Here is a 24,778-nt window from a genome sequence, read left to right as displayed (position 1 = left end):
TACCACGTTTGACTACGGACACAATCCACCTTCTTGCCCTTCCTCGGTGTGCTTCGTCCTCACATTTATCCATATTAATAATACAAGATGAGTGGTGTGGTAGAGGCTATGCTAACATGCGATTACACCTGTGCCCGTTCCTCGAGCATCCCTGTTCTACGTCTCTCCCATTAGATCCCCTCGTCCAGGATCGCGCGCGCCTTCATCCACACGGCGACGGGGTACCGCCGCTCCTCCATGCGCGCGAGCACGGCCTCTGCCCGCCCCCGCTCACCAGCAAGCAACTCGGCGCGCACCATAGCCTCGTACGTCGACGGCTCGCGGTACACCTTGTCAGCGAGTGGCGTCGTCGACGCAGGCTTAACGTGCCCGCTCGACGTGAGCAGTGCCGGGTGGTTGTTGGGCGCCGCGACGCCCGTCACCGAATCCGCCATGGACTCGAACACCTCGCGCGCGCGCTCGATGTGGCCGTGCTTCGCGTAGCCCGCGATCAGCACATTGCAGACGTACGCCGTGGGCCGGGCGCCGCTCTTGTCCAAGCGCGCACGCATCGCCTCGAGCTGCTCCAGTGTCCCCTTCTGGCCGAGGACGTTCAGGATGGCCTCCCACACCACGGGCTCCGGCACCGCGCTCTTCGTCGACGGATGGCTCCCGATCGAGTCGAACACCGACAGCGCCTTGGCCACGTCACCGCCGTGCAGGCCAAACGCCATAATCAGCGACGCCCAGTGCGTGCCCTGCACCGGCACCTTGCGGTCGGCGCAGAGCTCCCCGAACACGCGGTTCATGGCGGTCAGGTCCGTGGGCGAGAGCGTGCCGTAGGCGTCGAGAAGAAGCTTGTAGGTGTGCGCCGAGGGGCGGACACCTGCGGCGCGCATCGAGTCGTAGTAGTGCAGCACACGCTGGCGCGACGGGCGCGTCTGGAGGTGGAACTGCATCATAGTGCTGCTGTTAGCTCGTCTCTCGTGCTTTAAAGCTCACTTGAAAGGCGGGACACGGGGCTTAAAGTTCGGCTGCTTGACCATCTCCTCGAAGAGCGTCTCGGCGCTCTCGGCGTCGCCGACACGGCAGCACGCGTTGATGACGGCACCATAAGTGACGGACGAGGGGCGGATGCCAGCGCTCTTCATGTGCTGGAAGAGGTCGAGCGCCATCTCGGCCTTGCGGGCCTTGGACAGCTTGGAAATGATCGTGTTAAACAGGTACAGGTGGGGCACGACGCCCAGGCTCTGACTCTCGTCAAATAGCTCGCGGGCAACCAGCGCGTCGTCAGTCGAGTCGCGCGACGACGCAATCATCGTCGCGTACGCATCTGCTGAGGGCGCCATGCCAGCCTCGATGATGCGCGCACGGTGCATGCCCGCCTGCTCGAGCTGTCCAAGGAAGCAGCATGCGGCAATCATGCTGTCCTCAACGGCACGCCACCCCTCGGCCTGCTGCTGCGGGTCCGGGAGGCACGAGGCGAGCACAACCTGCGCGAGCTGGTAAAGCTCACGGGCCTTGGCCTCCTCGCCGGCACGCGCGAGCTGCGCGATGAGACGACCGATCGCATCGGGGGCGGGAACAGCGTTCTCGCGCGAAATGCTGTCGCGGATAGTGCTGTACACCTGCACAGCAGTCACAGGAGGCACGGGCGCCTGGAGGCGGTCGATGAGCCCCGCGAGCTTAGGGTTGATGTGCAGGGTGTGCTCCGAAACTGGCTGGACAGTGGCGGGCGGCGACTGTGCCGACTCAGGCGTCGGGGGCAGCGTGAACTCGGACTCAGATCCGGCGCGGCTCTGCTCAGGGGTGGGAAGAAGGTGGGAGGCGCGGTCGCCAAAGGCCTTCGTGACGAGCTCAGTGGTGTGCTCGACGCCGAAACGGGCCGTGAGGATACCGACGAGCTGCTGCACCGAAGTCGAAGTGAAGATCGTGTTGGGAAGCTTGAGGCCGCCCGACTTCTGCGCCTCGGCGAGGTCGGCCATAAAGGTCTCGAGAGCAGCATCGGCCGCACCCGCGTCAATGTGCGAAGTTGGGATGGCGTCAAAGGCCTCGAGGAGGCGGTACCAGCCGTCGAGCTGGATGCCGAGCTCACCGACAGTCTGGACGCGCGCGCGCGATGCGACATACTTGTCGACGACGGCAGTTGGGAGGGGAATCGAGTCGCTTGGGTGCGCAACGGGGTGGCCAAGGCGGGCAAAACCACGGATGGCCTGGAGCACGACCGAGATAGGCGCCTCGGAGGTGACGACAGCGGCGAAGGCCTCGCGAAGGAGAGCGGTGTCCTCGTTCTCAGCCGCGGCAGCCTGCTTGGGCGACGATGGACCGTTAAGGAGGAGCGGGCTAATGTCGCTGTAGCGGGCGGTGTTGACGAGGATCTCAATGTGCTTCGCCAGAAGGGTAGGCTCGACACGCGAAGAGCAGCTGGCTGCGGCATCGGCGAGGGCGCTGATGAGCTCGGGGTCCTCGGGGTTTTTGAGGGTCGCCCCGAGCACGCGGGTGTAGATGTTGCGCGTCCGGTTACCGTCCAGACCGCGGCCAGGGTGGTTCACGAGAGCAGAGCGACGCAGCTGGGTGATGTAGTTGACACCCTCCTTGTAGCGGCCGGCCGCAACCAGGGCCTCGGCGACATCTAAAACGGCGACGATGGAGGTGTTAGTCTCCGCGCCACCCTCACCCAGCAGCTTGATGGCCTCGTCCAGCTCACCAGCCTTGGCGAGCGACGATGCCAGGGCGAGGTGCAAATACTTGCCCTCCCCCTTCACGTTGGCGATCTCGACGGCCTTGGCCTTGTCGCCCGCGGCGAAGAACGCCTTAATGGCCTCTGACTGAGCCTCGGCGGCGCGCGCACCGTAAGATTGGTTGGTGAAGAAATCGGGGCGATCCGTCAGAAGACGGTCCCACAGCTTCTTCGTACCCTCCAGATCCTTGAGCACAGCGAGCAGCTGGAACCCAGCAACGACGCTGTCCAGTTGCCTCGCGAGGTACACCGTGGGAACGGCGTTGAGCTGGTCGAGGAGGAACTGGATCGTCTCGGGCTGCGGGGCATGTGGCAGACCAATTGAAGTGGCGGCGGCAGTGAGCAGGTCCTCGAGAGCATTCTGCTCCATCTTCTTGATCGCGCCGGGGCTCGAGCCCGAACCCTTGAAGAAGGTTGTGGCGACACGGTACAGGTTGACCGCTGAGGCCAAGTTCTGCTCGTGCTGGTATCCCTCGATGATCTGGGCTGCATTCTCGTCCTTTGCGGCCGAGACGCCGAGCTGCTGCTCGTTCAGCTTCTGGGTCTCCATCTCCTGGACCCAGCGGCGCGAAGCAGCCGAAACGTCCTCCTCACGCAGGCAGAGGGCGCGGACGACGAGGCAAGTGGTGCGGATATTAGGCACAATGTCGCGGGCAAGCATCTCGTTGTAGATGTCGAGAATGGAGGCAATGCTGGCTCCACGTCTGCGGTGCTGCAGCAGGAAAGAAAGGATAGCGTTGTACGTGGCGGTTGTGTATCCGGCTGGGAGAGGGTACTGCTCCGCGAGGGTGGACGAGGCCTGCTCACCCGTCCGCGGCTGGCGGTAATGCTCGATCAGGCGCCGAACAAACTCAGTGTTGTTCTTGTCGCTGTCCTCGATCGCGCGGAAGATGTTGTAGTCGGCCTGCTGGTCGGCATCGCGAGGTGCGCGAGGTGAAAGGACGTCAGGTGCCTCGTCAGTCTCAGAGCGCACAACGCTGGCAGTGGAGTTGCGGCGTCTCTGCCCGACACGGCCAGGGCGGCCGAGGTCAAGACCCGCAAGGTCCTGGAGCACGTGGTTTGGCTGCTCGATGCGAGAGGGTCCAGCGCCGGAGATGAGGGGCACAGGAACATGTTCGTCGTGGTCAGACCTCTGAACGGTGGTGGAGAAAGCGCGCGCGCCGATGGGCCGAGGCGCAGAGCCAGTGACCCAGAGAGGTCCGCCGGGTGCGGCGTCGGGTGGCAGCGCCGTCCACGCGGGGTAGGTGATTGAGGCACGCTCTTCGGCGCCCTCCTCCCTCATCTCGATCATGGTGACGGGGCGGCTGCCAGCGAGCGGCGCCATGCGGTCCTTCATCATGACGGTGCGGGGGATAGTGGGCTCCGGAACTTTAGCGCCGCGCTTGAGGGCGAAAGCGGCGGACTGACGAGCCTTGCGCTTCTCACGCTCCTCGGCGCTGTTGTTCACGCCAGCGATCTCGCCACTTGATCCGGCGAGGGAGGCAAAGGCGCGCGAAGAGCCAGTGTAGCCGCCCGAAGCGCCGCCGTATGCGCGGCCGGCACCGCCGGCGGCACCGCCTGACCCGGTGGCAGTCTGAGCCGCGCCCTGCGCGACGATGCCATGCTGGTTGAGGTGGTGGATGAGACTCGGGTTAGATGTGAAAAGGTCCGGCTGGTGCTGCGTCTGAAAGCGCAGGAAGGGCCGGAACGTTGTTCTGGTGTGAGAGAGGATGGATGGAGGGACGTACGCTGCCTTGGATAACATAGGCATGGTTGGAGAGATGGGCCACAGCCCTCAGGCTGGGAGACGGGGGTTAAGAGTGCAGATTAGTTTGGGTGGATGGTCGTTGGTGAGACGGCCAAAAATGGTGGGTCGGCAAGTACTTGTGCAAGAGAGATGGATTGAGAGGAGGAGTGAGGATGAGGAGCGGAGGAGGAGGAGAGCGGAGGAGAGCGGAGGAGAGCGGAGGAGGATGAGGACGAGCGGGAGGATGGTGATGATGATGATGGAGAGAGGAGACGAGGTAGTTGCTGGGTAGTGTCTTTTTGGAATGGACTTGAGACTGCGGGGGTGATGCCGAAGGAAGGCCGTCTACGCCGTACGCGGGGCGAGTTTCAAAATCGCTGATGAGTCGTTTTGGCCGAAGTGCCTAATTACCCGCTATAACAGGCGGCCCTTGGGTGGCGCAAAAGAAGAAATATAATCAAAACCAAATATCCGGAGCAAGTCGGATTGGATGCCGCCGGCACATCAGATCTCCCTGAACATTTGCCACTCTGCATCTGCTGGGCTGCTGGCGTCTGCGGAGCATCGGCGTAGCAGAGCTTGGAGCTGCTCAGCCGCACCGACGGCCATCTTCTGGGCGATTCCATCCGTCCTCCCCCCTCATCTGCCATATGTCTGCTGCGAACGTGCAAGCGAGCACAGCTTGCCCACTCTCCTCCATTCTCCTCGGAGTGCCCCGCAACCGAGCGGCGTGCCGTGGTACAGTCATACAGGCAATGTGAACATGGACATGTGACTCCCAACTATGCTAATGCCAATACAACAACTCCAACTCCTGTTAATCTGCCTCGTCTCCGATGGCCGAGCGATGGCAACCATGCGCAGCCGCACGCAGTCTGTGATCTATGCCAGACTCAAAATTTCAGGCTCGCCCGCTCGCGCCACCCTCGTCTCGAGCAGCACAACGCTGCCGAGCCTGTACTCGAGTGGCCCAAGCCCTCCAGGGATCCGTTTGCGGCACACCTGAACAACGTCAGCGAAATCGTCCTTGGATCTTTTGTTGCCACTCCGAAAAGTCGGTCGACCAGCCTGCCCCGCGCCCCGAAAGCCACACCCTGAACCTCGGCCATCTCGGCCATGTAATGCCAATGCAAGCGACCGCACTGGCCGATGCCTTGACTCGGATCAATTGGTACTCACCGGGCACTCTCCCTCGATAACCCACAGGTCGTTGCCCAGATTCCACAAATCCTCTAGCGGGTGCTGGATGTTCTGAACTCGCTCATCGCGCTCATATTTGAGCAACGCCGAAATATCCTCTTCCGGCACACCTTCGCGGATGAGTTGACGACGGTAGCGGTCTTCCTGCGATGCGCACCAGCCTTCTTCGAGCGTCTCTTTCGTCCATTTGTCAGGTGGAATATACCGCCCCCCGGCGCGCAGGTCTGCGAAAGCGCCGCGATTGCGTTTCTTGCCACGCCTCGAATTGCTGGGAAATGGGTTGTTCTGGCGCCCGATAGCGGCAAGCATTGACTGATGGAGACATCCGTAGCACATGACGTGCCCGCTGCGTGTCAACTGATCGGCGCTCTGGCAAGGTGCGGTCGTTGCGGGTACTCGCATAGCGACACGCGCAGTGAACAGACATAACGCCGCCGTGCCACACAAAGTGCCGGCCAAGGTCTCGCTCGACGCGACTGGGGATAAACTCACCATGGTGTGAGGGCGGGGGCCGTTGGTGGCATGAAGCACACAGGACATGCTTCGGTCAGCTTCAGACCAACCCGATCTGCTCACTGAAAGCAGATATGGCGCTCTCATCGTCAATAGCTGCCTCGGGCGGCTCCTTGTCCATGTCGGGCTCGTCATCGGATATCGCTATCGGCGCCGCGGCTCGACTCTCGATGAATTGGATGCTTTCGTCGAAATGTTCATCATCGCTCACATCGATGACGCTACGCTGTATTGCGCGCCCCTTGCCCTTCTCCTGGGCAGTGTAGCGTGGACCGGACGATGTGGACGTGGATGCTGGGGAGGGTGATCGATTATGATTGGAATGGGGGGAAGAGTGGAGGTCGGCCAAGGCAGACTCGAGCGAATTGTCGTGGCCAGAAGCGTCCCCGTTGGCAGCGGGAGCCGTAGCGCGCCCTTCTCCCCGATGCTCGGGGCGGGAGAAACTGCGCGAGCGGCGCCTTAGTGGCTCGTCGTCACTGCTGAGGTCGCCTTTAGCTTCTGTATGTTCGGGTATGGGGCCAGAGGGACCTGCCTCGGTGTCGGGTGCGGTGGACGATCCTGGTGGCACCCGCTCATCATCCCTGGCGTCAATGTCCATCATCTCCGCCTGATTGGGGTCTGGGCTGAGAGTGAACACCTCCTCCTCGTCGCCTGCCTGGTGGGGTTCGGGACGGGGGAGGCGCGGGTGGAGAGCGGGCAGGCGGCGGCTGGCCTCAGCATTGGCACCAACGTCGTCGGTGTCGGAGCGGGTGGAACGTGTGCGCTTTACTCCCCGCAGCGCGTTTCCGCACGACGAGGAGCGCGAGGAGCTGACGCTAGCGCTTGTGCTGGCACTCTCGGTGCCGTCGCGGAGGCGGCGCCTGGGGTTGAGAGGGACGTCGGCTAGAGTGGGAGCGAGGTGCGCATCGTAACGCGGGTCGCGGCCATCAGGGTGAGAGGAGGGCATAGCGACCCCAGTGCGCTGAGTGAAAGAAGAGGGAGAGTAAAGATGCGGTTGAGGTTGCTTAGGCAGATATAGCAGTCGTGATGACTTCTTGGCGCGCGTCAGGCTCGACGCTGCTCCCAGCTCCCAGAACGCTTGTCGCTCGCTCCATTCCCGCACGTGACGCCACTCGCGCGCCTATTTACCGGATAGATGAAGTTGGGGGAAAGGCGGGGGTATGAACAGCGTGCCTGTTCTTTTTCCTTCAATTTGAGTGTCGTTCGTTCTTGAGCCCTTGTCCTTGACGCGACATCGCGACATTGTCAACACTACCAACAACCACACTACATCAAAATGCCTAAGGTGAGCTCTCGCGCAACATCATACAGAGCGACTGGGATGCTAACAACAGGCTAAGGGAAAGGTGCGCATCGCTGGACCGAGGCGAGAGCAGGGAGTGGTGAATGGTATCTGATGACAGGGTGGCAAGAACCGCAGGAGGGGAAAGAACGACCTCGACGGCGACAAGCGCGAGCTTGTCTTCAAGGAGGACGGCCAGGGTGCGTGCTTCTGGGGAAGGGGGAACAAAGGACGGGAGAACTGACGGCCAGAGTACGCGCAGGTTGTCAAGATGCTTGGTAACGGGCGATTGGAGGCCAAGTGCCAGGACGGCGAGACCCGTCTTGGCCAGATCCGAGGCCAGATGCGCAAGAAGGTGGGTGGCGACTTGTCTACGGCTGCGATGTGGCTGGGCGGAACAGACAATGGAGTGGCAAGCAGACTTGCGGAAATCGGACTGGGAGACCGTGCGGTCATGGGTCGCGTGCCCGGTGGTGCTGTGCGGGAAGGCACTGCGATCTGAGACACTTCGCTGGATTGTACTAGGCGCTTGGGGGTCGGCGCTGGGCAGATCGCGAGCTGGTCTCTTCCAGCGCCTGTTGCGCAGGACCGCACCTCACATGTCATCGTGGAGCCCTTTGTCTCCCACTATTGTGGCTCATCGCCCACCCGCCCCCTCTTGTCCATCTCCTAAGCCCGAGCCCGCTGAACTCTGGCTAACCTCAGGTTTGGATCACCGTTGGTGACATCATCCTTCTTTCGCTTCGCGAGTTCCAGGACGACAAGGCGGACGTGATCCACCGCTACACGCCTGACGAGGCGCGTAACCTCAAGACCTACGGAGAGCTGAAGTCGGACTTCCAGATCACCGAGGCCGCCGAGGGTGAGCTGCAGGCGCAGGCAGCGCTGACGTACAGAGGGTGGTCCGTCGGACGACGAGGGTGGTATCGAGTTCGAGGAGGCCGAGATCGACGACCTCTAGACAGTAGAGGCGTATGCATTGGTCCGCTTAGCACGCGTGCATGGGTCCGGGTGGCAACGCCTGGGGCACTTTTCGCGATCCGCTCTGTGTGGGTAGGGTCAGACACTGATGTGGTGAGCAGGGTCCATCGTTGTCAATGTAACTCCTTGGATTACAACGGAGAACCATCGATGCTAAGTTCAGCTCCCAACAATGTGCGCGAACCCGAGGCTCACGCCGACTGATCTGCAGCACACACAGGCCCTGCCTCGCCTAACATGCCAGGCAGGCATCTCATCGTTCACAATGATACATTGCTAAAATACAGAGACTGTGTCAGTCAGAGCTTACTCTCGCGCCGCGGTGTCTGCGCTCAGCGCCGCCTCGCATTACCCTACCTCAAGCCCGCGGCGGAAGGCGTGCGGAAACTCGCGAGCACGCGCGCTCGACCCGCGCGTCTCGCCCCATGCGCGTGCGACGGCCGCAGCGTAGTGGGGCGGACACGACGTCCACATGCTGAGGGGCCACGCGGCGGGGTCCCACACCGATGCGCCGACCACGCCCTCGGTCTCGGACGCGGGGAAGAATGCGTCATGCTTGGCCACGAGGGCGGAGAGGAGGTCGGCGTCCTCGACTGCCGCGGCGACCATGAACGCGCGCATCGCGCAGCACTGCCCGCGCTCCGCCGCGCGCTCGACCTGCAAGAGGGCGTGGTTGAGCGCGGGGCCCGCCTGCCACTTGCGCAGGAAGAGGACGAGTGCGCGCACGTGCTCGAGGTTGTACTCTACGGCCGGCGCGGAGATGGAGAGCGAGCCGGTGGTCACGAAGTGCAGGAGTAGGCGGAGGACGGGCGCGCTCTCGATCTCGCTGTCGGTGAACTCGAGCGAGGGCGGGCCCGAGCCGATCGACGCCATGTCCCGGAACACGGGGCTGGCGTTAGCGCGGACGCGCGGACGCGCACCTCAAGTATAGGAGGAGGTAGGCGGGGACGTGGAAGCGCACGCCGTCAGCGGACGTGAGCGTCCATTCGCCCGCGGTCCACGTCTCGTCGTCGCTGCTGGCGGCGGCGGGGGGCGCCGCGCGCGCTTGTGCGAGCACGCGCTCGAAGGCTGCGCCGAGGAGCTCGCCCTCGTCTTGGCCCTCCGCGACGCGCGTGAGCTTCCACGCGCGCGCGAGCGCGTACGCCCACACGCCTGGGCACGTTTTGTGCATGTATGCGGGCCAGCCGGAGGGGTCGAGGACGGCGCGGCCTGGCACGCCGCCGCCGACCCAGCCCCAGCGGCGGTCGAGCGCCGCTTTGATGACGTCGCGGGCGAGAGCCGGCGAGTCGGCCGCCGCGGCGAGGATGAAGGCGCCGAGAGTGAAGTTTGTCACTAGGGAGACGCGGATAGCGTCGAGGATGATCTCGAGGAGCGCGGGGGCTTGGAACGCGACGACGAAGCGCACGAGGGGCAGCGCGTCTTCCCATGCGCCGAGGGTGTAGGACTGGGAGGAGGCGAGGGTGAGGAACTGCCGCAGCGTCGCTGCTGAGGCAGGGGCGCGGAGGAGTGCTGCAGGGGGTGCTTGGCGGAGCTTGGCGCTGATGTTAGTCAAGTAGGGGAGAGCTCACCTCGCGCTCTGGAGCTTGAGGGGGACACGAAGGCGGACGCCGTCGGTCGAGAGGAGGGCGATGTCGCCGGTCGTCCACTGCGCGTCGTCAGTGTACGTCATTGTCATGGGTAGGTGGGGGATGTATTGCGGCGGAGGGGGTGCAGCGGGCAGAGGGTATAGAGTTTTGTAGCCTGTCGAGGAAGCGAGGAGTGATGAGAAGTATGTGGGTGGCGCAGAAGCGTCAGCAAAAAATCATATCAGACGTCAGCGAACGCGCCGTCAGTGCGTGAGTGATTTGTATTATGTGCATTGAAGGGGGAGGGCATGGCGGGGCTCGGCAGAAGGCATGCGCTCGCCAGCTCGCCACTGTAGCCGACAACATTGGCGGCGGCCACGGCGGAATGGACAAGTGACGGTTGAGGATGTGAGAATGCGGGGTAAACCCAACGCCGACGCTGCATTGCATACTCCGCGCAGGCCGCGGGGCGCGTGGGCCGCGGGCACGTCGCCTGCTGCACCGTTGATGGCCTTCCAGCGGAACGGACCTGCGGCCCGTGCGGTGGCGTCGGTGTTGCTGCCCTGCATTATAGTTCTGTTTCACTTTGTGTCAGCGACATTTTGCCTGCCACACGCCACCCTGGCGACGTCTGCTCATCTTGCAACGCATTCTCTTCATCATTCTTTATGGTCGCGCTCAAACGACGCGCGGGGCGCTTCATCGCCCTCGGCGCCGTGCTTCTCCTCCTCCTCCTGCACGTTTCCCAGCTCCGTCTCGCGTGGCGCGACATCGGATATCTCCTCCGGCCTCTCTGGGACCGCCCAGAGTCTGGGTTCGTCGTCTTTCCTCACTATGCCCGGCCGCTGGGCGACACGGACAAATGGTGTGCACTCCACGGCTGGACCGCGCGTGCGTCCAAGCCAGTAGTCGTCGACGCGCTACCCGTCGCTTCGGAACTGGATTTTCTCGAAATCCGGCTGCGCGAAGGGGCCGGCCTCATCGACTTCCTTGTGGTCGTCGAGGCCAACGCCTCCTTCTCCGGCGACCCCAAACCCCTCTACTTTGCCCAGGAGCGCGCGCGCTTCGACGTCATCGCCAAGGAGACTGGGGTGGAAATCCTCTACGACGCTATCACCGACTTCGAGCCCGTGCCCAAAGGCGACATGACAAACGAACATACGCAGCGCACCGTCATATCGGGGCTCATCAACTCGCTGCGGCACCGCGGACGGCTGCCAGACGGGAGCCTCGTGATCATGTCCGACGCGGACGAGGTCGTGTCGCGCGGCACGTTGGAGCTGCTGTCTTCTTGCGAGGCACCCGATATCCACCTCAACATGGCGAGCTACAGGTACAGCTTCGCGCAGCCGCTGCACGACGGCGGGACATGGCGGCCACGAGTGCACGTCGTGGACGGCGAGGTTGGATATCACCATGGGCGGGGCACAGACTTGCTGTTGGCCGACGCTGGGTGGCATTGCACGTTCTGCTTTCGCACGCTCGAGGAGATGCGGGCCAAGATGGCAGGGTATGGGCACAATGATCGCCTCAGCAGCCCCAAGCTGCTCGAGGAAGACGAGCTGCGAGCGCGGGTGTGTGCGGGCGAGGACCCGTTCGACATGTTTCCGGTTAGTGCGAATCTGGAGTAAGGTGTGAGGTGAGGGAGCGAGAGGAAGCGAGTGGCAGCGAGGGGACATTCGGCCGACTGAGATGCGTTGAGAGTTGCGCTGATGTCAGGAAGCATTCTCGTTCAAGGAGATCGTCGCGCAAAGTGGCGGCGTCGAGCCCGTACACGGATTCACAAATGTGCCGATCGCGTTGCAGGAGGAGCCCGACCGGTGGCGGTACATGCTTGACCAAGGGTGCGAGCGGCCCAACGAATAGGTCTGAGTCGAAGACCGAGATACTGTATCCGTGTTCGTCCGTCTGTAGCGTATGATGTGAGGCAGAGGCGTGAGTTGTACATTAGAGTCGAAGGTGAGTATGAGTTAGCAATTCACAAGCATTGAGGTGACCGCGAGGAGCATGAAAGCAACACGTCTAATCTAGATCTCTAAGGCTAAGGCAGTTGCGCAGAGCGCGCCAAGGGCGAAGTAGACTCACCCGTTGCCTCGGCGCCCGCGCCCTCAGCCTGAGCGCCCTCAAGGTGTGGTCTGGGGTAGTCGCCACCGACGGGCTTGTAGTTCCCATCGACCGTTTCTCCCACAGGCGGCAGCTGCTTAATGACTCTGGCTGGGTTGCCAGCGACAACCACGCGCTCGGGCACGTCCTTGGTGACCACGCTGCCCGCGCCGACTGTGACGCCGTTCCCGATGGTCACCCCAGGGCAGATGATGACGCCGCCGCCGATCCAGCAGTCGTCTCCGATGCGGATGGGCTTCGCCCACTCTGGCCCGCGCAGACCGTTGCGCTCTTCGGGCAGGATCGGGTGCGACGGAGTGTAGATCTGCGTGTTGGCCGCAATCATGGTTCGGTCTCCGATGTGGATGGGCGCGACATCGAGCCATGTGTTGTTTGGTCCGATGAACACGTCGTCCCCGATGGAGATGTTGAAGCCCTGCGGTCAGCTAAAGGCCGTGACAGGACGCACGTATTCGCAAGTGAAGGGCGGAATCATATATGCGCCTCCCCGGTCGCCTTTGCGGAACTCGAGGAACTCTGCGTACGCAGCCATGCGCTCTTTCATGTCGAGCGTCGCGTTCGCTTTGGCCAGCAGACCGGCGGTGCGATGCAGGAGGGCCTGGAGGTACTTGTCGCCGTTGTAGGGGCGGCCGGCGACCATGTTCTTGAACTGCTCATCGGTCATGCCGGGCCCGGGGGGAAAGGGGGGCGGAGCCATGGCGGGAGGATCAGACGGGAGATGAGATGAGGTTGAGAGATGACGTCGGTCCGGCGAGAGATGGGCTGGGATGGGAAGTGGTGAGTGTGGAGGCGCGGTCTTGAGCACGCGGTTGAGTAGGGCGTTCAATGAGCGGGTGTGCGCGTCGAGCGTTGAACTTGACAGACGAAACAGTGGAGAGTGAAGAACATGATGCTGCTCCTCGACTTTATGACTGGCAGCAGCGGGAGTGACGCGGGTGTCAGCTTCGGCGACTTTAGCATCGGCCCTGGGCCGAGAACATCAGGCGGCTGATCACCCATCGCTCCGCCCGGAGTTGTCGGTGACCCTCCGAGCGCTCATGTTCATTATTCATGTCATCCACATTGCGACCCGACGCGACGCGTTCAGTCTTTATCTTGGTCTGTGCTCGATTAGATAAGAGCAGCAGAGGCGGAGTGGCGGATGCACGTAGTTCATTTGATGCTGAACCAGTCTCCTCACCTGAACTTACTACCACTGTAAAATTAAGATGCGCCTCCAATTGCACTGCTGTGCAAGCTAGAAGCTAGAATCTCCTTCCGCTCCGTCGTGCTGAGAAACGCGCCGGCTCCAGGGCGCACCCCGAGTGTATCGGAGACGCAAAGCCAAAGCCCGCGATCGAGTGAGGCATTCCGCCCTGGTGTCTCCCCGCCGCGCGCCAATTCCTGCCCCTGGCACGCTCCGAGCGTGAATGCCGCAGGTGACTCACCGCCGCGCGAAATGGCGCACCGCACAGCGGCCATAGGCGTCCACTCAGCGCCGTCGCCGAATCCGCCAAGACACGGGCCGCCTCTCTTCCCACCGCTGTCCGTTGTCGCTCACCGACAATCACCCATAATCAGCCACAATCATCCACAATCCGTGAGCACGGGTCGCGTCGCTTCTCCGCATCGCGCCGAGGTTGTGGTGATACATAATGCACGAAGCTTCGTCCTCTTTCTCACACTTTGAACACTTACCTCCTTACCATCTTACATCATGGACCACTCCGGACACGGCATGAGCAGCATGAGCATGAGCATGAGCGGCATGAGCGGCATGGCATCCACCACGGGCTCCGCCGCCGCCGCCACTGCAACGGGCATGTCGGCGGGCGGAGGCCACAGCATGGGCGGCGGACACAGCATGGGCGGCGGAAGCTGCAAGAGTGAGTGGCACGTCGGCTCTGTATGGCCCCGGCGATCATGGCACGGTACTGATCCCAGTCTCGATGCTGTGGAACTGGACGACGGTCGACGCATGCTTCCTCTCCCGCTCGTGGCACGTCAAGACCAAGGGCATGTTCGCGGGCTCGGTCATCGGTGTCTTCTTCCTCTGTGTCGCGATCGAGGCCCTCCGCCGCGCCGCGCGCGAGTACGACCGGAAGATCATCAAGGCCAACCGCGCCGAGAAGGGCGGGTTTGTGCCGCCCACCTTCACGCAGCACATTGTCCGCAGCCTGGCGTACGGCGCGCAGTTCACCGGCGCCTTCCTTGTGTGAGTTTTGTTTGTCCGGTAGTGTGTGAAGTGGAAAGCGGGTGTGAACGTGAACGCCATCACCTCGCTTCAAAGCTCCAACTTCCCTCCCTCCGCATCGCGTGCACACCGAAGGCAGCGCTGACCTCTCAGGATGCTTCTGGGAATGTACTACAACGGCTTCATTCTCTTCGCCATTTTCCTGGGTCACACGCTGGGCTACCTCGCCTTCGGACGCGACACGTGCGGCGACCCGCTCATCGATTCGGGGTGCGCCTGCTAAGCTGCTAAGAGACATCGTCGGACAGTGGACTGTATTCTAGTGGCTTATAGTAAAGGCTCGTTTCGTCATAACATCATATCATGTAAACCCTGCTCGCGCTGGGGACCGTTGGTGTTTCCGACATCCCATTGTAGAACACCCAGGCTGACTGGTGCCCATGTGGAGAGCTGACTGAGTGTCGCGGCGCGACGGCGCAGTGGCGCTGTAGGCCTCCCGCGCACGTAGTGCAGTAAATCGCTGTGGCGTCAGTGCCGCATCCGGCCGTACGCTCCTTCGCCTCCGCATCGCGATGCATCACAACGGCATCGACCACAACAACCACCTGAACCTGGGAGCAAACTGCTGAAGCCGGTGCACAGCGCCCAGCTTCCATCCTGCCCCTGCAACCTAGGTAAGCGGTCCCATCACACTCTTCTGGAACGCCGGGCGCTCCTTAAGCTTGGCCATCCACGCCTCGAGCTTGGGATGCGACTCGCGTTCAATCGGCATCTCAAACCATGCGTAGAGGAAGCACCCGAGAGGGATGTCCCCGGCGCCAAAGCTGTCTCCCGAGAACCAGGGGTACTTCTCGAGCCACCCCTCGGCGATCTTGAGCAGCGCCTCCATCTGAGCCATGGCGGCGCGGATGGCGTTCCAGTCGCGCTCGGCCTCGGTCTGCCGCACAACGGGCCAGAACACGCCCTTCATCACCGGCGCGAGCGTGCACTGCGTCCAATCCATCCAGCGGTCGCCGATTGCGCGGGAACGCGCCGACGCCTGCGTTGGGAAGGCCGCGGCGTCCGCGTACTCCGCGAAGAGGTAGCGCACGATGGCGTGGCTCTCACACAGCACGAGGTCGCCGTCTTGCAGCGTCGGGATCTGCGACATCGGGTTCATGGCGAGGTACTCGGGCGTTTTGGTGCCTATCGTTAGCGAGGGAGGGAGGCGGACGCACCTCCATACTGCATGCCCACAATCTTGGACTCGAAGGGGAGGCCGAGCTCGTGCGCCGCCCACAGCGGCTTCTTGACATTGTTCGAATTATGCCGGCCCCAGATGACCAGCTTTGTCATTTTGATGAACGTGAGTAAGAGATTGGGTGACAGTTAAGTGAGCGACGCGTTGTCGCGATATATGTGCTGCGCGGACGGTGAGAGAGAGGTGGCAGGGCACGGAATGTGGGGGCGGACGGCCCGGCCGGCATCCGGCAATCCGCGGCCGTTGACGTGTGCACATCCACATCTGACCTTGCGGGCGAACGTCACGTCCTTCGCACACTTCTGCATCGGGGGTCTCGCACAACTGCTTCTCTACCAAAGCGAATCATGGCCGTTCTCGGCGCCTTAATCAAAGTGTTTGAGAACTAAAGCTAACGTTTAGAAACCCGCCGATCAGGTGGTGGGAGCGACCGTGTCTGCTGCGCTGCTGCGCCATCCGTACGACGGGCGTCGGGACGCCCTGCGTCGCATCTGTTGAGGTGCACGAGGCGTACCAAGGCGACTGACGTGGACAGCGCATGGACAGTAACCGTACCCCGAGTAAACATATATCATGCGACGCGGCTAAAGCAAGAAATCGCACAACACCCCCCACAATCAAAAAGAAAGTCTAGGATCTATCCCTAGCGGAAGCCACGGACGCGCGCCGCAACGCTCAGCCACGAGAGAATGCGCCAGGCCACAGTCGTCGCGACCATGATGCCCGTGAACCGGGCGGCGTTGAGGTCCTGCCACCCGAACAGCGCGAGGATCTGCTCGCCCGTTTGCGCCACGCACTTGCCATCCGCAACTTCCTGGGTCGTACACCGGAACACGAGGCCGACACACTCGTTGATGATCTGGATCTTGACGGCGCCCTTGAAGGGCGTGCCCCACGAGAGGCCGGCCAGCCATCGCGGCACATTGAGAGACACGACACCAGCCGTCTGCGCAAGCAGCGAAAGGAACGTGGAAAGGATGCTGGTGTCAGACAGGCCAGAGGTACACTCACGTGACGGTCAGACCCTCTGAGGCCACCCACATGCCGACGAGGATGGCGAGGCTTTCGCCAAGGCTCTGCATGGCCCAGATGGTGGCGAAAAACTCGAAGAAGATGGCCACGCTCGTCTGCATCCCCACGGCGACGTGCATCTGTGCGTCAGCGAGGGCCAGTTGGGGCACATACCACGGCGGTGTAGACGAGTGCAGAGAAAATCTGCGGCCCAAGCTCCACGAGCGTGTACATGATCACAAACGTGGCGGGCGCGTAGCGTGCGCTGCTCGCCGCCTCATGCAGATAGAGGTTGCGTTCTGGAGGCAGAATCGACATGGCGTTGAGAAGGCCAACGAAGGCAATGGCGCTGGTGTTCTGCATTGTGAGGCCGATGCGGTCCTGCGCGCCCTGCGCACCCATTGTGAGGCGTTGGAAGAAGAGGATGAAGAGGGCGCTCACGAACGGCGCCTGCATGAAGCGGTTGATGAACACATCGGGCTGGCGCCAGAGGTTCAGCCAGTGCCGCTGCAGGACGACGGGGAGCGCAATGTACATCGACGTGGTGCGCGAGCCGGAGGACAGCTTGTTCTCGCTCGCCGCCGACACAAGGGGGAGGCTGCGGCGCCATCCGCTCTTCTTCTCGTCGAGGGCAGGCACTTCTTCATCCCCGCTCTGGGAGGTGATGGCGCGCCACGAGTCGGTTAGGGATCGGACACGCGCCTGGGAAACGGCATGTGTCGCGGCCCTCGGGTCGACAGATACCAAGTCGAGAAGGTGGTCGGCGGGGTTGAAGAACTCTGACGGCATTGGGTAGCCGATGCTGGTGAAGTATCTGATCGCAGTGGAACGCCGGCCGCTGTACGCCACCACCCCACCCTTGGCCAAAAGCGTGACATTGTCCGCAAGGCGCCAAATGTCCGAACGGGGCTGGTGAATAGTCGCGATGACGGTGCGCCCAGTCGCCGCGATATCCTTCAGTACCTGCATCACGCTGAGCGCGATGCTGGAGTCGAGACCGGACGTGGGCTCGTCAACGACGAGCACTGCGGGGTCGTTGATCACTGGTGTCAGCCGGCTCGGAAAGTGGCTTACTCTGCACAGCGAGAGAAAGACGGCGCTTCTCGCCGCCCGAAATGCCTTTGATGAGCGGCCCGCCGACCGGGAGGTCGGCGCAATCCTTGAGTCCCAACATCCTAAGCACTGTCTCGGCTCTTGCGATCTTCTTCTTCCGCGCCATCTCGTTTGGCAAGCGGAGAACCGCAGCATAACGCAGCGTCTCCCGGACCGTCAGGTTGGGGAGGTGCCAGTCATCCTCCTGTTCCACAAAGGCGACATTGCTCATTGCCACGGCTGTAGCGGGCGCCCCCGCAAATAGCAAGTCACCAGTGCGCGTGAAGCTCGCCATGGCGCCAGCGCTGAGGCGGCGGCCCGCAATGAGCTGAAGTAGCGTAGACTTCCCCGCTCCCGAGGGGCCAAGGATGGCGCTGACCTCACCGGCGGGGAAGGAGGCCGAGACGTCGTCGAGGATGAGCTTGCGCGCGTTCTTCGCAAGGCCTCGCCCTCGCCGCTCCCATGCAAAGCTGAGGTGACGCACTGTCACGTCGATTTTGTCGCGTGTCATGTGGCTATCTGCGACGTCGGCCGTCTTGCCGCGGAAATGGCCGTCAATCTCGGAGGCGTGCCGCACGCCGCCAACAGGAAGGTAGCGGAGCACAAGGCAGGCGATGGCGTACTCCAATAGGGCGAAGCCGATCATACCGGCGAACCACACACCGATATTGATGTCCAGGTCAAAGTTAAAGCCGCGGAGGACGTTGTTTCCGTCGCACTGGGCAAGATTGGCATTCGAGTCTGCCGGGCAGTCGAACACGCGGTCCTTGAAAACTACAGTGGCGACGATGCGGAAGCTGTAGAAGTACGGCGAGAGCCAGCGGATCCATTCTGTAAAGTTTGGCGGGTCGACGAGGATGAAGCCCGCCGAGAGGAGCTGGAAGATGTTGATCGCGTTGCCGATGAGCGACGCCTGCGCAAAGCTGCGGGTGACAGAGCTTGCAAATAATGCAAGGCCCTGGATCGCACTTTGTACGAGCAGCGTGCTCCCAACCACCGTGAACAAGCCGCGCGCGACATCGTCATGTCGCATGCCTGCGATAAACCAGAGGATGAAGATGTACAGCGTCGGGGAGAGGATGGCGGGGAAAAGGAACGAGATCCAGTCGCTGAGTACGTACGGCACGACATCGTAGAGGTTATCCTCTCGCTCGCGGTCGAAAATAATCAGATCCTTGCAGAACTTGTACACCCAAAACACCTGCTGGAGGTAGAACACGCCGGGAATCATTTGAAACGAAAGATTTTTGAGCGATTGGACGCCTGTCGGCGTGTCTGGGATATTGGCGTATGTCACACCCATGATGACGCCGAGGATGATGCCCTGAAGCACGAGGCCCGCGATCGTTGGGATGTTGCGGTAGACGTTGCGGTGCGCACGCGCGGTGAGCACACGGGTCTGGAGGAAGAAACCGGGACGCTTCTGCTCGGTGCGCGTCACAGCGCGGTGCAGTTCGACAGCCCCCGCACTGTGGTGAGAGTTGGAGGAGCGCAGATCTGGCCGCTGAGGAGCGAGCGTGTCTGGCTTAGCGGCGATGTGCGCCGCCCACGCATTGGTGAGTGCGCGAACGCGGGCCATGCTCGCCTCCTCCTTCTCGGGCGTGCGGTTGTCGACAGAACTGACATCAATGAGGAAGTCAAGGGGGTTGATGCCGGGCTCGACGTCGTGGCCCAATCCACTGAACCAGTCGAGACACTGCCTCCGGAGGCCTGAGTACACAACCCGCCCTTTAGAAAGCAGAGTGATGCAGTCGAACAATGGGTAAGCGTCTGATCGTGGCGCGTGGATGGATAAGATGACGGTTCGCCCGCGGCGCGCGAGCGCGCTCAGCGTCTGCAGGAGAAGGTAGGAGGTGAATGCGTCGAGACCAGACGTAGGCTCGTCCAGAATGAGCACGGAGGGGAGGGTGACGAGCACACAACCGATGCTGAGGCGGCGTCGCTCGCCGCCACTGATCCCCTTGCGGAGCGGGCCTCCAACAACAGTATCCGCCGCATCACGCAGGCCCAGCTCGTCGAGCGTCTGCTCAACGATAAGTGCGATGTCCTCTCGTCTGAGGTCGGTGGGAAGGCGCAGGCGCGCAGCGTATGTGAGTGTTTCGCGCACTGCCATCAGCGTTTATTCCACCGACGTCACTGACCAGTGAGACACTCGACGAGGAAGTCCTGCTGCCGCACAAACCCGATGCGGCGCTTCGCCTCGTTCTTGCCCAGCGCGGCGCCGCCGTACGAGGGCACATAGCCGACCTCGCCCGCCTTGACAGGCAGATCATTGAGGCGGTGGGCAACGGCGTTGAGTAATGTTGTCTTGCCGCTTCCACTGCCGCCAAGGCTGACGTCAGCGACATTATATGGGACACGTACATGGCCAGTACTTGTCCACTGGAGCACGCGCACGACACATCTTCGAGAATTGTGGTCTTGCGCGGGCTCGCGTCTTTCGGTGACGCCTTGAGCGCAGTGATGTCGCCTTGGAGCAGCCTGGGGTTAGAAAAGCCAGCGGGAGACGCACTTGACTAGTCGTGAATGCTTCGGCACGCCGACAGTCAGGCCGCGGACGTCCAGGTCAAATGGTGGCGGCGGTGGGAGGTTGAGGAGCGCGCTGACCTCAACGTCCAATGTGGGCGGAGAGTGTGCGGAGCGCGGAATCTCCTCTTCCTTCTCTTTCTCGCCGATATCGCCCATGTCGAGCGAAGAGCGCGAGGAAGCGCTATCGCTGCAATTGTCGTCCGCTGTCATGCCCCGAGTGACCGGCGACCCGGGCATACGCGCGGGTTCTGGTGACTGACCCGCAGGCTCCAGAGGAGGGCGCACGGGCGAACTTGGCGCCGGGGCCTCAGGGGCGTTGGGCGTCGGCGCTGGTGATGATGCTGGCGCTGGTCCGGCGTCCATCGCGAGAGAGTAAGTGACGGGGAAGCATGAATACACCCCGTCAGTTTATGAACAAGGTATATGGCGACCTCGATAGCGATGGCCTGATGGCCGACGGTCAGACAGAGGCCAAGGATGAGCGTTAGTGCGTGAAGACTGCGTACTGCGTGAGACAAGCGCATGGATTGCCGGTAGAACGGGGGATGGAGCATGGAGCCCTGCAAAATGGCCGTGTTGGGTTCCGTCTTTCGGCTTCCCCGCACGGAATGTCCGAACTCTACGTGTCTGCCGCAGCTCGGTGAACACCGACGCCGAGTGTCTGAGGTCACGTGTAATCCGCGTGGACATTTGACCCCGCTCATCCACGGTGCGTCACTTGCGGCAACATCACCCGTCGCTCACTCATCTCCTCCATCTAAGCTCCTCCGCCAACTCGTGCTCGTTACGCCGACGCCGAGATCCAGACCCCACCTCCAGCCGCTCTCCTCGCCCTAGCCGCGCGCCTTTCCCCCCCCCCCCCCCCTTCAGTCTTTCTCCGGTCGCCCTCTCCGCTACCCCGGCCCCCATCAGCAGCACCATGGGCGTCGGACACGTCTTCCTCGTCGGAATCATCTGCGCTGCCATTGCCGCAGCATCATGGTTCCTCGCGCCTAAGAAGAACCTCACGTGGGTACCACTTCCTTCAACGTTGTTTCAGATCCATCCATCATTCTCCCTCCAGCTCTCCCACGTCATCGCGCGAAGCGTGCCAGCGCGAGCGCCGTGGTCTTGTCCAGGACAGCTCTTGCGCCATTTCCCATCTTGTCTCGTCAAACCTCCAGTCGTCTCAATTCTTGTCTCATCGTCTCCTGTGTCGCCTTCCCTCCCAGTTTCTCGTCCTCCCCACTAACCCCAGCCTCTTCCGCTCCTCGGCTGTCCTCACAATCGCTTGTCTCTACCTCATGTGGATGTGCACGTATCTGTGCCAGTTGAACCCCCTCATCTGTGAGTCGCGTGTGAGGTGGAGCTTACACCAGACCCGAAGCGTGGTGACCTGCGCGTGGAGCATAAGGAAGTGTAGACAATGTATTGTATGGCTCGTTCGCTAATACGCAGAGGTAGGCTAACCACGTTGACAATTCTGGCTCACTCACAACTCATTCACCAACAAATCTTACGCATCGCATGGCATTGTCAAGAAGTGCCTCAAGGCAGTGGTAGGGACCTGTGATGGCACAGCCCAGCGGCTCTGCCTCAACCCCTACTGACGCTTACTGTCTCCTACCCTCCTGCATCTCTCCTGCACGACTCTTCCTCCTGCACAAATCTCCCCCCTGCACCTTCTCCTTCCAGCACATCTCTCCTTCCTGTAGTCCACTTACACTACAAAACAGTCTACAAAAGCAGCAATAGCGGACACGCGCTGCCGCGCCACACCGGGAGCATCGCTCTCGTCTGAACCAGTCACCTCGCTCTCTTCGATCCTCGCCGAGGTGCAGACAGCCCTCCTAGGCTCGGCATGAGCAACAGCCCAGCATTCTCGAGTTCGTGGCGCCTGTGCGGGTGTATGCGGCTGAATCTCTAAGCCTCGCACACAGCGATTCGCCTCCGCGCTCCACAGCATCGAGCTTTCAAATGGCTGGCACAGCCCAGTGCCACCTTCCCCCTCCCTGCAGCGACGCCTACGCCTGCGGCATCTCTCCTACGTTCTAGCCACGTCCTGTCAAGGAAGCATAGAACGTTGGACGAAAGCCCGCGCAGTGGTCCAAACGATCCTCAATCGGGCGGCTGTCCGCTGCGTGTCGACACCTGCTCACTGGCAAGGCATGAGTCACCTTTGTGACCCTCGACTCTAGACGGGCTTACTGGCACCGAACTTCGAGGGGGGGTAAGGAGTGTGGGCGAGTACGGCGCGCCTAATAGTCGACTTGTGAGCTTACTTCTCCTTATGCCCAGCCTGGTTTACAACGTCGGCGGTCCCCTCGGCTGTTCGTTCACATGCCTTGACAGGTCCCTCAGGCCATAGAGTATGTCGCCCACGTCCGAGCTATGACATCGCTGAGTTGTCCCCGCCATCACATTCGATGGCGAATCCCAACAGGCGAACGACTCGAGTGACTGCGATGGCGCTGACGGAGGTGGCTGGAGGATGGTTTGTACGACAGACACTGGACGACAGCAGATGGTTTCACGACAGCGAGGATTGCGAGACCAGGCGAACAACCACAACAAGAAGACATAACTCCGGCAGGACGCGCCATTCAGGTGACAATAGGACGGATGCGCACGCCCACACCGCCCAGCGGCGCGGAGAACCTGGCTCTAGACGCGCTTAGTCGGTACCCGGAGATGCGTGGGTTGCTGTGGACACGCGCCGCGAGGCCAAGCAGATAAGCGCGCGTGGTCCCACACTACTTAGACGCGTCTTGGTCGCGGCGACTTTCTTGGACGGTTTCCCCACATCCAGACTCACGAACGTCTGGTGGCGATTCGACAAGCTTCCGAACCTGACACCCGTCATCTTCCTCATGGCGTTCAGGTGCAGCGAGGCTAGCGAGTAAGCCTCAGGATGGTGGGTCGGTGCTGTTCAAAATGTCCTAGGGTACGCCATCGGGCTGCGGGCGCCGACATCGGCGTTCACCCCGCTGTGCCGATGACCCAGCCCGCCTGGCCGAGCCAGGCAGTGGAACGACTTGTCGGGCCCGGAGGACACACGTCGCACGAGCACGAGCACAAGCACATGAGCAGACGCCCATGCGCGCCGAAGCTTCCTCCGCCACGGCACCGTTTGAGTGTGGCGGCAACTGGAGAGGGGATGAATGAGTCCCGTGTGTCAGCCACATTATGCCTATTATCAAGGGCTGAGCAGCGGTGTCAGTCTGCTGCAACAAACCCATTTGCCCACCATCGTGCCACACTGCCACTGCATCCGATCTACCCGCTGCGTGACGTCGGTATGTTGAGCCGGCGCTGCTCGTTTATAGGGAGTCGGGCCGTCGCCGCCTTCGTTACGTCGCGCAGTGCCCAGCGTCGGCGGCCATTCGCAAGGAGGCCGTATCGCTGAGGCAGGCGCTGACGTTTGTGCGTTGGGGATCGGGTTTGAGCGATGCGGGCGGGTTAAGAGGTCTGTGTGGGCCGTCGGTGGCACGGGGTAAGGGGGGGGGGGGGGGGGACGACGTAGAAAAGGGGTGCCTGGGTGACTTTGAGATGTTGGGGGAGTGCACAGGAGGAGAGAACAAGGGCGTCCAGGGAGAGGCAGCTATGACGACATTTGTGCCTTGCTGGGTCTGGAGTGGTAACCAATTGGGGAATGTTTAGCTCTTGCTGACGTGCTCTTCCCCCGAGTCCTTGGCTCGTGCCCCTGCATTGCGTCGAGCGCGTCCCTTATGTCCTCGAGTCGTAGAACGAAGGCGACCCTGCACTGCTACTCGCTAGAACCTCCATCGGCCTTGATGCCATGCTCCTCGCGCTCCTCGTTCTTGTCTCGAGCTCTCCAGCTCGGCCAGCTCTCTCCCACTCGCTGCGGCGCGCCGCACGTCTGAACTCTACATAGCCTCTGGCCCCTTGGTTTCCGGTAGTTGCAAGATCTGACTGAGACAAAGTGTGGCCATCCTCATGTCCCGCTGCATCCACTAAAGCGCTCACGTCGTGTTCCGCTTCGATCTCTATAGCTCTGAGGCATGTGCCGCCATACCGCCGCACCGCGCTTGAGCTGCATCGCCCGCATGCATACGTGCAGTCTACTAATCGCTCACCTCGTTCTCCCGTTTGCTCAGTGATCAGTGACCCATCCGTCCCTTGGGCCATCTACCTCATCGACCTCCACTTTGACCCACCGTACACCTCTCACCGCATCCGGCACGCACAACCCCTTTCTCCTCCTTCCACTATACAACTACTCTCTACAACTCTCTACCTCCCATCACTACTTTCCCATTTCCCTCCACGTCTCTCTCCCAGGCTCTCGATCTCAATCGGTTGCCTCACACACGACACGCATTTTCGCCTCCATCCCTCCCCTCAAATCCACATCGCTGTAAGTCGTTCATCCAGCCAAAATCTTTACCCCCCCCCCCCCCCCCTCCCAATTCCGGATGTGAGCTAGGCGGCGACCTAATCTTGCACCATCACTGCATGGGCTGGGTGTCGCGCTCGTTGGTCTCGCGGGTCCGCTTCAACTTGATGCTCCAGTGAGGGTGGGGGCTACCGTGCACCGCACAAAAGTGTCACGCCGGTCGAACGAGCAGCGAAGCCGATCTGCTTCCTCGGATGCTCAGCTGAGCTGTGAGCGGCGCTGCGGGC

The 24,778-nt window shown here is 61.9% G+C and overlaps 8 protein-coding genes across 8 annotated transcripts; 4 read left to right on the top strand and 4 right to left on the bottom strand.

The window, feature by feature from the left end:
• Positions 1 to 170: 170 nt before the first annotated feature.
• On the bottom strand, positions 171 to 4,469 carry COLE_05285 (uncharacterized protein; the record flags this gene model as incomplete). Its single annotated transcript, XM_018421525.2, has 3 exons — positions 171 to 945; positions 982 to 4,413; positions 4,447 to 4,469. 3 exons carry the CDS (start codon positions 4,467 to 4,469, stop codon positions 171 to 173), a joined length of 4,230 nt encoding a protein of 1,409 aa, XP_018276439.1.
• A 4,300-nt stretch (positions 4,470 to 8,769) lies between these two features.
• COLE_05284 (uncharacterized protein) lies at positions 8,770 to 10,096 on the bottom strand (the record flags this gene model as incomplete). The annotated part of the gene is made up of 3 exons (XM_018426919.1): positions 8,770 to 9,310; positions 9,342 to 9,959; positions 9,990 to 10,096. 3 exons carry the CDS (start codon positions 10,094 to 10,096, stop codon positions 8,770 to 8,772), a joined length of 1,266 nt encoding a protein of 421 aa, XP_018276437.1.
• A 558-nt stretch (positions 10,097 to 10,654) lies between these two features.
• Positions 10,655 to 11,617, top strand: COLE_05283 (uncharacterized protein; the record flags this gene model as incomplete). Its single annotated transcript, XM_018424111.2, has 1 exon — positions 10,655 to 11,617. The coding sequence occupies one exon, from the start codon at positions 10,655 to 10,657 to the stop codon at positions 11,615 to 11,617; it is 963 nt and encodes a 320-aa protein (XP_018276436.1).
• A 2,189-nt stretch (positions 11,618 to 13,806) lies between these two features.
• COLE_05282 (uncharacterized protein) lies at positions 13,807 to 14,566 on the top strand (the record flags this gene model as incomplete). The annotated part of the gene is made up of 3 exons (XM_018424110.2): positions 13,807 to 13,975; positions 14,034 to 14,304; positions 14,437 to 14,566. 3 exons carry the CDS (start codon positions 13,807 to 13,809, stop codon positions 14,564 to 14,566), a joined length of 570 nt encoding a protein of 189 aa, XP_018276435.1.
• Positions 14,567 to 14,953: 387 nt separating this feature from the next.
• COLE_05281 (uncharacterized protein) lies at positions 14,954 to 15,618 on the bottom strand (the record flags this gene model as incomplete). Its single annotated transcript, XM_018426076.2, has 2 exons — positions 14,954 to 15,468; positions 15,501 to 15,618. 2 exons carry the CDS (start codon positions 15,616 to 15,618, stop codon positions 14,954 to 14,956), a joined length of 633 nt encoding a protein of 210 aa, XP_018276434.1.
• Positions 15,619 to 16,166: 548 nt separating this feature from the next.
• Positions 16,167 to 20,518, bottom strand: COLE_05280 (uncharacterized protein; the record flags this gene model as incomplete). Its single annotated transcript, XM_018424109.2, has 7 exons — positions 16,167 to 16,503; positions 16,535 to 16,674; positions 16,709 to 17,577; positions 17,609 to 19,732; positions 19,768 to 19,958; positions 19,991 to 20,107; positions 20,139 to 20,518. The coding sequence occupies 7 exons, from the start codon at positions 20,516 to 20,518 to the stop codon at positions 16,167 to 16,169; spliced, it is 4,158 nt and encodes a 1,385-aa protein (XP_018276433.1).
• A 556-nt stretch (positions 20,519 to 21,074) lies between these two features.
• COLE_05279 (uncharacterized protein) lies at positions 21,075 to 21,557 on the top strand (the record flags this gene model as incomplete). Its single annotated transcript, XM_018421524.2, has 3 exons — positions 21,075 to 21,163; positions 21,393 to 21,481; positions 21,514 to 21,557. 3 exons carry the CDS (start codon positions 21,075 to 21,077, stop codon positions 21,555 to 21,557), a joined length of 222 nt encoding a protein of 73 aa, XP_018276432.1.
• Positions 21,558 to 23,045: 1,488 nt separating this feature from the next.
• Positions 23,046 to 23,540, top strand: COLE_05278 (uncharacterized protein; the record flags this gene model as incomplete). Its single annotated transcript, XM_018419706.2, has 1 exon — positions 23,046 to 23,540. The coding sequence occupies one exon, from the start codon at positions 23,046 to 23,048 to the stop codon at positions 23,538 to 23,540; it is 495 nt and encodes a 164-aa protein (XP_018276431.1).
• Between the last annotated feature and the right edge of the window lie 1,238 nt (positions 23,541 to 24,778).

This window comes from Cutaneotrichosporon oleaginosum (assembly GCF_008065305.1).
Source record: "Cutaneotrichosporon oleaginosum strain ATCC 20508 chromosome Unknown ATCC20508_contig04, whole genome shotgun sequence".
NCBI lineage: Eukaryota > Fungi > Basidiomycota > Tremellomycetes > Trichosporonales > Trichosporonaceae > Cutaneotrichosporon > Cutaneotrichosporon oleaginosum.
The sequence above is the reverse complement of the archived record's forward strand: the minus strand, read 5'-3'. Positions and strand labels throughout refer to the sequence as shown.